A 12,195-nucleotide genomic window follows, 5' to 3' on the forward strand; every position below is an offset into this window, starting at 1 on the left:
GAGGAGATTTGTGGAATTGACCAAACATGTCCTGCCAAAGCAGCAGCTGTCCCAGAGGAGGGCTGGGAGCAGGGTGAGCTGTACCCTCTGAGCCCTCAGCATGTGGCTTGGAGGGGTAAGACGTGTCCCTGAAATCTCACATCAGGCCTTGGCCCTTCCAGGGACCCCTGCAAGCCTAGATTTAGGGAACTGTGTCTGTGAACACATCCTATATCCTCCCCTGAGCTGGGGAGAGAGACCTGGGCTGGTGTCCTGCCCCTACAGGTGCCTTCAGTCCCTTCACTGCCCTGGGTGCTGGGTGGGCAGAGCTGGAGAAGACTTTCGAGACCCTCGAGTCCAGCTGTAAACCTGAGCCTGGCACAGGCTCCCGGCAGTCGTGTTTTGGACATCCCAGAGGAGTTTGTAGAGAAAGATGTTTCCGCGGGCACGGAACGGGCGCAGCCCGAGAGGATGCCACAGGCTGAGTCTGTGCTCTCCTGGTGAGACCGATCCCTTCCGAAGGCAGCGCTCTCGCTGCGAGGGAAAGCTGCTTGAGCCAGGGCGGGGATTTCTCTCCCCAAAACGCAAATTACGATGGACCTTTTGATGCTCTGGGCCGAGCTCAGCAGAGGGTCGGTGAGCCCCGGCCGTGCGGGGAGCGGCGATGGGGCCCGGGGGTTCCCGGGGCGCCCCGAGCAGGCGGCGCTCCCGCCCCACGTCCCGCCCGCCCGGGCGGCTCCAGGAACCGGATCCGCGGGCTCGGCAGAGCCGCCGCCGCCGCCGCCAGCCATGGACCTGCGAGCCGAGCTGCTCAAGTCCATCTGGTACGCCTTCACCGCCCTGGACGTGGAGAAGAGCGGCAAGGTCTCCAAATCCCAGCTCAAAGTGAGTCCCCCGGAGCTCCGGCGGCCCCGGCGCACGGAGGGAGGGTGGGCAGCGAGCGGCGGAGCGAGCCCGGGGCTGCTTTGCATCCCCGCGGGTTTCCACGGAGAAATTGTCAAATATTGAGATCTATAAGATCTTGTTGTTGCCTCCACGCTGGTTCTGGTGAAGTTCTCAGGCTCTGTGGCATCTCCCTTTGAAAAGAATGGGTGGGGGGGAATTCATGCTCAGATGTGTTTTCTAGGTGAAAATGATAAGAAATCTAAATTTTAGTTATCTGTTTCTTGTGCTTTTTATGGCCAACTAAGAGCCCAAACTCTGTTTACGTTTTCTTGCTTGCCGGAGCACCTGTGTTTCTCCTTGCTGAGCCAGTGGGTCGCGAGGTAGGGACAGGTTGTTTTTTAACAAAAACTCCTCAGTGGTGTGGCTAGAAGTAACACAGCACTTTAAAAAACTCTCCGCTCTCCCCTCTCCCCACTCGTAGCGGCTTTCAGAGGGCTCATGCTCTCAGCCCTTCATCAAACCAGCTTTAAAAACCTTTTTGTCTGCCCCCAGGCCAGGGTTGATAGAACTCACCAGGGAGCCCCTTGGCTCTGAGAATAATTTATTTTTTAACCTTTGCATACGGTGGGAATGTGTTCTTTTCATCCGTTTTGGTTCTTAGGCTGGCACTGGGGTTGGAAATGCTGGTTGGTACCAGGGTCTGGATGAGAGAAGAGACCTGAGCAGGAACATGCTGAGCACAGGGAGGTATTGCATCAGGACATGGCAGCTGCTGCCACTCTGCGAGACCATTTTGAACCACTGCAAAAAAGACCCCCTTTTCCTCCATTCTCTTTATTTTATAGGGCTTCCCCAGGACAGACTGCAGGGAAGGTGCTGGTCTTTGGGAGGGGAGTGTGTTTTGCCCCAGAAGCAGGAGTTTTGTTTGCAGGGATCTGGGGGAGAAGCAGCGGGAGGCAGATTCTTCCTGCTCAGCCTTTGTGGCTGAGAGCCTTCGGCTGCCCCCCAGAACTCGTGGCATGTGCCCTGCGAGCCACGCTCACCTGCTAAAACTCTAGAAATAGCTGAAGGAATTAAGGAAAATCCTAAAGTAGGCCAGAGCTTAATTCACTTTGCTAATCCCTGAGAGGGGCTGCTGTGTTCCCTACTCTGGGTCCAGAGCCTGGCCCAGGCATGGGGTGGACCCAAAAGCACCAGCCGTGCTTGTGTTGGGAGATCTTTATCACCAGTGGCAATGCTGAGGCCACAGAAACTCTGATTTTAATGGGCAGTTTCATGGACAGTTCATGCAGGGTCTGCAAACCGTGGTGTAGGGGCTGTGGTGAGGCTGGGGATGGCACCTCCGAAGTGACTTTACCCAGGGGGGACACTTGAGAGGGGAAGGGATGTTCTCCCACGCGCCTTCAGTGACGGAATGGGTTGGCGGCAGGTCATTGAACAGCACAGCTCGGCTCTGGATGACTTTCCCACTGTCTCCAGGCCAAGGAGAGCTTGTTTCCACCCACAAAAACACTCGAGTTTGCCCCAGCCTACACAGGCCAGCCGCGGTTCAGGGAGAAGGAATCCAGGGTCGGTGTTAAAGCCACCGAGCCCTCTCCAAACCCCTCCAGGGCTGCTGAGCCCTGAGCTGGGCTGTGCTCTGCTCCCTCACCCAGGCGTGTTGCTGTACGAAGGGTCTTGAACAGGGGTGGGAGAGACACGGGGCTTGCACCTAGAGGACGGAGCCAGCCCCAGAGCTGGCTGGGAGCGTCCTGGCAGAGCGGGGGCTCCGGGCGGTTCTGTGAACGTCTCGGGGTTTCCAGCGGGAAGACGCAGCTGTGGGAAGCCGTTGGGCTCCTCGCAGGGGCACTTCTGCGCAGGCAGGCGCGTGCAGATGCCGCTGGGAGTGTAGGTGTGTGTGTGCACAGGAAGGAAGGACAGCTTGCGGTCGGGTGCTGCGCGCACAGAGAGGTCGGGTAGTTTTGCTCCCAGCACAGGCACGCCACCAGCCCTGCTCTTGGGAAGCGTTTGTGCTCTCAGTGCCGTTGCATCCCCCTCCCTGGCCGGGCTGGAAGGGCTGTGGATGCGGGATGGGGTGTGGTCCCTCAGGGTGGCCATGCGTGGCTGGAAATACCGAGCACTGCCCTGGTGCTTTTGGGCACCTCTGCTCATGGGTGATGGGTGTGACAGCGGTGGGAGAGGGTGGAGAACAGAAACAAGGCTGCTGCTCAGAGGAATCCAGGGCACTAGGAGGAGTCAGGCAGACCCCTGCCCTCCGGCCATCCCCTGCATGCCACAGGGGAAAGGTTGTACCAGGAAACTGCTTTCCTAGCATCCCTTTCCCCTGCTGTTATTCTCCTCCTCCTGTCGCCGTTTCAGAGCCTGCAAGGGTTTCTCACCTCTCCTATCTCCAGCCATGCCGCCATTGACCAGGCCAGGGCTTTCCTCCCCATTTGTCAGTGACAGCCCTGCGACAGGAGGGGCTTTGGGTCACAAGGTGCCAGGATGGGTGGAGGGGCTCAGGGCATCCCCCACGGCCGGGGTCACAAGTGAGACCTCACAGGGCTTTTTAGGGGTGCTCTGGGAGGAGGGGTGAAGGATGGAGATGAGGGCCCATGTTGGAAACACAGAATGGGATACGATTCTCAAACTTTGAATTCGTCCTGATGGACTTGTTGCCATCCTGGAGGATGTCTGTGATATTCCCAGGCCTTTCCACCACTGTGTGGACCCTGGGGCTGCACTGAGCCCCAAAAGGCACAGTGTAGCAGCAGTGCTCGGGGCTACAGCCCTGTTGTGTGAGCACTGGGTGGAGTCCTGCTGATCCCATTGGTCCAGAAGCTGGAAAAGAGAATGAAAATCTGGTTGAGCAAGAACTGTCTCCAGCTGCAGCAGCCATCATGGCCTCAGGCAGCTCCTCTGCTGCTGGGAGGAAATTTCCAGCCCTGCACAGAGGAGTAGGGATGCTGTTCCATCTCCTCCAGCCCCTCTCTTGAGCCCTTGGCAAGCTGCATCGACAGGTCCTGGTGCAGTGGCGAGGTGTCAGTCTAGGACATCTCTTGCTTCTGGGATGTAAAGGCAAGGAGAGCACCACCTGCCCAGCATCACAAGCTAGAGATGCTGGTGGTGCTCATGGGCAGCCTTGCTCCAGGCTTTCCAGCACATGGGAAATCCATGAGCTTGTAAATATGCTTTATTTGGGGGGATTTGAACAAAGCAGGCTGTTGGCAAGCCTTGCTGAGTGTTGCTGGGGATGGTGTGTCTCCAGATCTCCATTGTCTACTTCCACTCCAGACAAAACCTTTGCTTAGTTTCTCAGCAGTCTTTCCTATTTTCATGTTTCCATCTTTGTGTGTCCCCAGCAGACAGTGGGTGCTGCCAGGCTGGGCTGTGGTTGTGCCAAATGCATAGCTTGGGGTGGCTTATCAGCTTTTCTAGATCAGAGCGAGTCCTGTTTGCTCTGGGAGGTTTGAAACAGCCCTTTCAAGAAAGAAGTTCCTCATGTGCCAAGAAAAGAAACTAATGTGGGAAAATCCTCGATTTGTGCCTGTTTCTAAATGATTCTCTAAAGTTTACATTTGGAAATTATGCCAAACCCAAACCTTGACTGGATGCTGCGGCTGCCGGGAGGTGATGCCATGCAGGGCACAGATCCCAGGGGGGTGAGTGAGGGGGTGGCACCTTGGGGTTGTGCTGGGGCAGGGCTGGAGGTTGTTCACCTTCTCACCACCCCTTGTGCTTGGCCAGGTGCTGTCTCACAACCTGTACACGGTGCTGTGCATTCCCCACGACCCCGTGGCACTGGAAGAGCATTTCCGCGATGACGATGACGGGCCAGTGTCCAGCCAGGGCTACATGCCCTACCTCAACAAGTACATCCTGGACAAGGTGAGCTCCGTGGTCACCCCCCAGACCTGCTGTTCCTCACATGAGAACACTGAGGATCCTGGGAGCTCCCCTTAGCTCTTGGAAATCACATTCCTTGGTGGGTGGAAGGAGGGTGCAGAGAGATGGGGACTGCTCAGGCGAATGCCGAAATGAGAGAAATGTTTAATACTCAGTGTCTCCCTGGCAAGGATGAAGTCATCCCTTTACGTCACGGCTCTGGACGGAGCAGCATCTCTGCCCACATTTCCTGAAGGGCTCAGAGAGACAAATCGGCCCCTTTTATCCTCACCTTTGAGGTGTGACCTCATTTGGTAAAGAGGAGAGGCAGGAGGGCGAGCTGCAAGCAGGAGCAGAGTTGGGGTGGGCAGGGGCTTTCTCCCTTTTCTTCTGTGGTTCAAAGACACCTTTGTCTGGCACAGCCAGAGGTTGGTCTGTGGGTGCTGTTTCTTCCAGGCATGTGAGGAGAGGAAGAATGACTGACAGCTTTCTTCCACTGTGTGCTCACAGAAAGGGGCCGGAGCTGGGTGCAGTAACCCTTCACTCCCCTGCCTCTCCTGATGTTCTTGTCCCTGTGCCTGTCCCCATCCCTGTGCCCATCTTTGCCTTGCCCAGAGCTGGTCAGCAGCTGCCCAGCCTGGTCCAGCAATGCTGATCTTGGCTGCAGGGATCTGGTCTGCAGCAAGCAAGGGCAAAGCCTTCCCCACCCCAGAGCAGGAGCTGCCCAAGGCCAGCCCAGCCCAATCTCTCCATCAGAGTGGCCAAAATCCTTCCAGTTACCCACATGGTTCTTTGGGAGGTGATTTTTAACCCCCCCACTTCTGGTTTCACCATGGCTACTAGAATCCCAGAGGCAGCCTGGAAAGGGGGAAGTGGTTTTTCCTAGTAAGAGAAGCTTTTAGCTTTTGCCACCTGAAGTTTTTCCTCCAGCTTTGCTGCTACAGGCCACAGTTTGCTCCTGTGCTCACACCGCTGGGATAGAGAACCCAGGGACAGCCAGAGCTCCTCTGATCCCCATCACAGTTGACCCATCTGCACCAAACGTGCTGCCTGGGCAGCTCACGGTACCAGGACACAAAGAACAGCAGCAGGGATGAGGCTGGTGGAGTCACCATTCCTGCTGGCTGCCCTTGGGCCAGCACTTCCCTTCACTCCTCAGTTCCTCTTTGAGGTTGAATGGGATAACAAGAAACCCCAAATCATGGAGGCACTGGGGATGAGAGCTCCACATCATCCTGCCTGTGCTGCACCCCAGGGTTCCTGCTGGTGCTGCCAATCACCCCATGCTTCTCATTGGACAGATTTTAGGAGTGAGGGATTCTTCTCTCCAGCACTTCCTCCCCCAGAACTCCCCTCCGTAGCTCTTCAGCTCCCCACTCACCCCTGACTCCTGCCTGCAGGTGGAGGAAGGCGCTTTTGTCAAAGAAAACTTCGATGAGCTCTGCTGGACCCTGACGGCGAAGAAGAACTACAAACCCGACCGGAATGGGAATAGTGTTGTATCCCACCAGGATGCTTTCAAGCTCTGGTGTCTCTTCAACTTTCTGTCTGAAGACAAATACCCTCTCGTCATGGTGCCAGATGAGGTAGGACCTGCCTCTCTCCCCAGTCCTGTCCTCCCAGGGCTCCATGTGCTGGCAGAGCCCCATTTGTGGGTGACACTATCGCTTCCTGGCACGTCCCACTGCAAGATGTGGTGTTCCAGGGGATGAGAGAGGGGAGGCTGGGGGTGGGACAAGGGACCTGTCTGCCCTGGACACCCCCGCTGTGCCCACAGCCACCTCCACTGCCCAGGGAGAAGAGGGGGACTTTAGAGGGGAGACCCCTCCAAAGTGCTCCAGCCTCTCCTGCCTAGAGGGCAGTGGCAGAGCAGACCTGGCTGTCCCCCTCCGTGGCCACTGCCACACAGTGCTCAGCCCCTGCCCAGCGTGAAGAGTGTTTAAGGGTGAGGTGCCAGCCAAAGAAAAGCCTCGCAGTAATCTCCAAATTCCACAGCATTTAGAGGGGAAGGTTCTTCCTTTCTCTGGGGTCAGATTAAACCCCCATGAGGAGGGGGGCAGACCTGGGGAGAATGCACATGTGCAGAAGCCAGGAGTGGCCTCAGCAGAAGGAACATGGCTGCTGTTGCCTTCTACCCCATCAACCTCCTGAGATCAGCAGAAAAGTCAACATTAAAAAAAAAAAAAAAGAAAAGAAAAAAAGAGGAGAAAAAAGGCAAGAAGCACCGTGCTGCGCAGATGTAGGAGGGCGACCGCACTTCCTGTGCCCTGGGAGAGGTGTTTCCTGTTCCCCAGACCATGAAAGACTGAATCATCCTGAGCACCGGCATTCAGTTCTTGTCTTTTGCACAATTAAATGACATAAAAAATCCAGCTGGGTGTTCTGCTGTGTGTCACCTTCCTGTGTGGCCTCCTGCAGTCACCCACTGGTCTCCGTCCCCAGATTGTGGGCAGAGGAGAGCTGGTAGCAAAACTTGAGCTGGAGTAAGTCTTCCCCACACCATGTCAACCCTTGACTCTTTTTATTTGCAGTTTTAAAATGACGCCCCTCTCCATGGGGACCTGTCCCCCTGCTCCTCCCCAGTGATTTTTGGGAAGCAGTGGTGCCGAGCTCACTGTGGCTTTGAGACATCAGTCCTGAATGGTGTTCAGCAGTGCTGGCCTGTACTCCTTCAGGCTCTTGACTGCTACAGAGTCTTTTTTACTCTGCAGACAAACTAGCCAAAACATCCCAGCCTTGGGGTTAAAAGGAAAAACCTCTTGGTAGAGCTCAAACTCTAACCCAGTTCCAGTCTCCTGAGCCAGCCTGCTGCCTGGGATGCCTCAACCATCACAAAGGGTCATCCCTCTGGGATCTCCAGGCTGGAGAGAGATGTGGCCTTGGGCTCTCCAAAATGGGTTGATAGGGTGGGGACAGCCCTGCCCCCAGACAGACACTGTCACTGAGTGTCCTCCTCCCCACAGGTGGAGTATCTGCTGAAGAAGATCTGCACAGCCATGAACGTGGAGCTGAACTCCTGCGAGCTGGATGATTACCTGTCCCAGGAGCCGCAGGGGCAGGGCGGGCTCACGGTCTGGCAGTTCCTGGACATGGTGAACTCGGGGCGGTTCCTGAGAGGCATCGAGCAGGAGGCCATCAGCATGGCTGTGGAGGAGGTGTACCAGGAGGTCATCGAGGACGTGCTCAAACAGGCAAGGAGCCCACATATTCTGGGGCACAAGCCCTGTCCTGCTCCCACCCCGTTTTGATCTCCGTGTCTCTCGGGTGCAGGGCTACCTCTGGAAGAAGGGCCAGCTGAGGAGGAACTGGTCGGAGCGGTGGTTCATGCTGAAGCCCAGTGTCCTGTCCTACTACATGAGCGAGGAACGGAAGGAGAAGAAGGGCAGCATCGCGTTGGACAAGCACTGCTGCGTGGAGGTACAGCCCGGGCCACGCTCAGCTTGGGGACAGCAGACTGTTCAGACCCCTGGAACACACAATTTCACATCCATGAGCATGGGAGAACCAGTCCTGTGGCTGAAGATGGGGGGATGAGGTGGGGTACGGGGGGTAACGCTGTGCTGTCTCCTCTCCCTGCAGGTGCTGCCAGACAGGGATGGGAAGAGGTGCATGTTCTGTGTGAAGACCTTGTCCCGCACCTACGAGATGAGCGCCTCGGACACCCGGCAGCGCCAGGAGTGGACGCTCGGTCCGTGCCCACCCCACGCCCCTTCCCCAGCTTCCCCCACGCCCCCTGCATGTCCCCACTGACCGTGCCCTCCCTCTCCAGCCATCCAGACCGCCATCCGGCTGCAGGCAGAGGGAAAGAAGTCCCTGCACAAGGACCTGAAGCAGAAGCGCCGAGAGCAGAGGGAGCAGCGGGAGCAGCGCAAGGCGGCCAAGGAGGAGGAGACACAACGGCTCAAACAGCTGCAGGAGGAAAAGGAGAGGAAGCTGCAGGAGCTGGAGCTGCTCAAGGAGGCCCAGAGGCAGGCAGAGATCCTGCTGCAGGAGGAGGAGCAGCGGCGGAGGCAGCAGCACGAGGAGATGCAGAGGACCCTGGAGATCCAGCTGCGGGAGGCTGAGCAGGTGGGTGCATCCCACATGGGCTGTGGTGCTCATGGGGTGAGTGCTTCCTTCTTCTTCCCTTGGCCGGGGCAGCCCAGGGGTTCGGATGTACAGTGCTGCTGCCACCCATCACCTCTGGGCTCTGAGATCCCTTTGAGCAGGAGATGAGGACAACCTGCCTCAAAGGGCTTTAGCTGGGGGACAGTGAGAGGCAAATGCTGGTGCCAGGCTGGACAGGGAGCCCATTTCTGACCTCAGAGCCAGCACTAGCTCCAAATGACACAGCCTGTCTCCTGAGCAGGGAAACAGCTTTGCTTTGGACCTGTCACCATGGGCTGCCCCTGCTCTGGCCCGCTCCACCTGGTGGGCCTAAGTGGGTTCTGGGGACGCTGGTGGTGGCCTGGCCCACTGACGGCTCCCGTCCCCGCCGCAGGCTCGTGCCTCCATGCAGGCAGAGATGGTCCTGAAGGAGGCAGAGGCAGAGCGGCAGCGCAAGCGCATCCTGGAGCTGGAGGACATGCAGGAGAGGCTCCAGGAGGCCCTGCAGCAGGAGGTGAAAGCACGGCAGGACGAGGAGGCTGTGAGATATGCTCAGGCCAGGTAGGACTAGGGTATCCCTCCCCCTCGTTGGGCAGTCCTGCTCCCAGGGCAGCAGCTGGGCATGGGACTGTGCTCCCCAGGGCAGCTCAGTGCTCCTGGGTACTGGGGTGTGCTGGTGAGTTCCCAGTGTGCAGGCTGGGACGGGGAAAGCTGGTGGAAGAAGTGGCAGGGGGACATCCTCACCTCTTGCTCTTCATTGACAGGTTACTGGCTGAGGAAGAGGAGAAGCTGAAAAAGCTGATGAAGCTGAAGGAGGAGCAAGAAGAATATATCATCAAAACTCAGAGGGAGAAGCAAGTCCTCAAGCAGGAGATGGAGAACAAGAACAAGTGTCTGGAAGAGGCGCAGAAGCAGCTGGAAGAAGTGAGAGTGAACAGGCAGCGGGTGGACCAAGATGTCATGGTGAGCATCACATCCGTGCCACATCTCCTCACATGGTGAACCCAGGGGACTTTCCATCCCTCCCAGAGTCACCTCCATACCGGGGAGGACCAGGCTGGAACTGCCATGGGGGTTTCTGAGCTGTGCCATGTGCAGGCACGGCGTGATGCAGTGGCTGAGACAGGACAAGCGTGTCCTGCCCTGGGGACAAAGCACTGCTGTCCAAAGTGATGTTGACTCCAGGAGTGTGTGAAGAGGGAAGGGTTGGAGGGGGAGCAAAAGGTCTAGAGGAGGGTGAACTGGGTCTCCATCCCAGAGGGAACCTCCAATCCAGGCTTACTCAGGGAAGGGAAACCCGTGCCCATGGTCCCAGTGGGGCAGCAGCTCACCCCTTTCCTCCGTCCCCTGCCAGGCGGCCCAGCGGAAGCTGCGACAGGCCAGCACCAACGTCAAGCACTGGAACGTCCAGATGAACCGACTGATGCACCCCATCGGGCCAGGAGGTAGGAGACCAGCTGACCCAGCTGACTACCCTTCCCTGGACCTCCCCCATGCTGGGGCATGAGCCCAGACCCCCTCCCATCTTGCCCTTTTTGGGGGCATCCGGTGGCTGGAAGGACTCTCAGAGAAGATACCACAATGCCTCCTGCAAGGAGGGACTCCACAAACCTTTTCCTCGGCTGAGCAGTCAGTTTGGGCCCCAGGTAAACAATTCTCTTTTTCTGTCCACCCCCAGACAAGCGAACAAACGTGAGTGGAGGAGTCTTCGCTGGCTACCAGCCCCTTCTGTCACAGAGAGATTCTTCCCTCAAACTCAAGCAGAGGGTGGAGGATAAAGGCAATGACCCCATGAGGGAAAACAGCAAGGAAAACGTGAGCAACGGTGGGAACAGCAGCGTGTTGCCATCTCCAGATGCGGACACCATGGCCACAGAGCCCACCAATTAGCCCAGCAGGATGGCAGAGCCCAGCTGGGAATGGCAGGGCTCAGCTTGTCCCTCCAAGTGGACGGTCAGTGTGGCCATCTCTGGATGGGGACCAGCACAGAGCCTACAGGGGACTGCATCATGCAGAGGTGCTCCCATTTCCATCAGTGAAGGGCTGCAGGCACCACGTGCCAGGAGGATCAGGCAGCCCAGTGCTGGGGTGAGGGCAGTGGGACCTTTTCCTCTGGACTGCAGGATTCAATCCCTGTACTAAACAAGAGCCGCTGAAGGGTCGGGACCCTGTGGCCTAGGGCTGCAGTTCCCTCTTGGTTTCTACAACAACCCTTCTGCATCACTCACTGTGCTCCAGGGTGTGGGGCTTCGTCACCAGCCAAGGACACCTGGACTGAGCAAGCAGGGCCTTCTTGTCACCCCCACACCACGCCAGGTGTCCCTAACTACAGCTACCACTGTGTTCCCTGGCAGTGGTTGGTAGTACTGGCGTCACTTAGTTAGCAGAAACTAATGACCAATAAAGCTTTTGGAGCCACTGGCCACAAAACCTCCAGCCCCACACATTAGCGGCCCTGCAGGCACCAGCCCTCTTTCCTTGGCAGGGCAGGGTTTGGATTTCCCCTCTTGTGTGTGAAAGAGCCCTTTGGAAGGAATCAGCCACAACCTGTGAAAAGTGGCCCCACCAGCAGATTCTTGGTTGGTGTGTGGAGGGCCAAGAGGGACACAGAAGAAAACAAGCCCCAATAACCATTATTTGGGTTAGTTTTTCAAGCGCCTCTGTATAAATATAGTCCCAGTCAGCTGTGCCTTTGGGGTGTTTATAGCCTGGGGAATAGAGCCAGGGTCGCCTCTGCAACAGGCCCCGGCGAGCAAGCTCTGCACCAACTCCATCTCTGCACTCAGAGATGTTAGCAAGATTACGATCTGTTTCCTCCCGGGCCTCGAACGGTCCTGCCCGCGGTCTCACAGTGTTTCTCTCCCTCAGTTTTTTTCCACCGTAGCCGAAGGGACAAAGCGCTCAGTGTGCCCGGGTGCAGGGCGGCCCTGGCCCAGGCGGCCGCGCTGACGCACAGCAGGGGCACGGGCAGGGCAGGGGCCGCAGGTCAAATGCATCGCCTCTGCCCCCTTCCCCCTGCGCTGGGACACAGCGGCGTGGCCCTGAGCCCTGTCCCCTTGTGGGGTCCCTGCCTGCTCCGCACCATCCTGGCCACGCCACTTGGACACACGATCCCGCCACTCTGCACGGGTTTTGTGGGCAGAGTGAGCTCTTCCCAGCTCATGTCTTCCATCGAGGCGCGAGGGTGCCGCGGTGCTAACTGCTGAGGGCGAAAGGGGTCACTGGCACCGCCTGGGCCCCTCGGGCGCGGAGCAAACTGCCCTGGCCCGGCGCCGCCGCCATATTGGGCGGCCCTCAGGCCGCTCCGCCCCGGGAGTCCGCCACAGGCAGCGCCTACACTTCCCATGAGGCCCCGCTCCCGCCGAGGGGCGCAGTGCGGGC

At 57.9% G+C, this 12,195-nt stretch overlaps 1 protein-coding gene across 1 annotated transcript; it reads left to right on the forward strand.

The window, feature by feature from the left end:
- Positions 1 to 12,163, forward strand: DEF6 (DEF6 guanine nucleotide exchange factor). The gene is made up of 11 exons (XM_053964176.1): positions 1 to 864; positions 4,591 to 4,731; positions 6,129 to 6,314; positions 7,692 to 7,919; positions 7,999 to 8,145; positions 8,308 to 8,416; positions 8,498 to 8,796; positions 9,209 to 9,375; positions 9,579 to 9,777; positions 10,169 to 10,259; positions 10,493 to 12,163. The coding sequence occupies exons 1-11, from the start codon at positions 574 to 576 to the stop codon at positions 10,702 to 10,704; spliced, it is 2,070 nt and encodes a 689-aa protein (XP_053820151.1). The 5' UTR covers positions 1 to 573; the 3' UTR covers positions 10,705 to 12,163.
- The last annotated feature ends 32 nt before the right edge of the window (positions 12,164 to 12,195 follow it).

This window comes from Vidua chalybeata, chromosome 24, assembly GCF_026979565.1.
Source record: "Vidua chalybeata isolate OUT-0048 chromosome 24, bVidCha1 merged haplotype, whole genome shotgun sequence".
In the NCBI taxonomy this organism is placed as follows: Eukaryota; Metazoa; Chordata; class Aves; order Passeriformes; family Viduidae; genus Vidua; species Vidua chalybeata.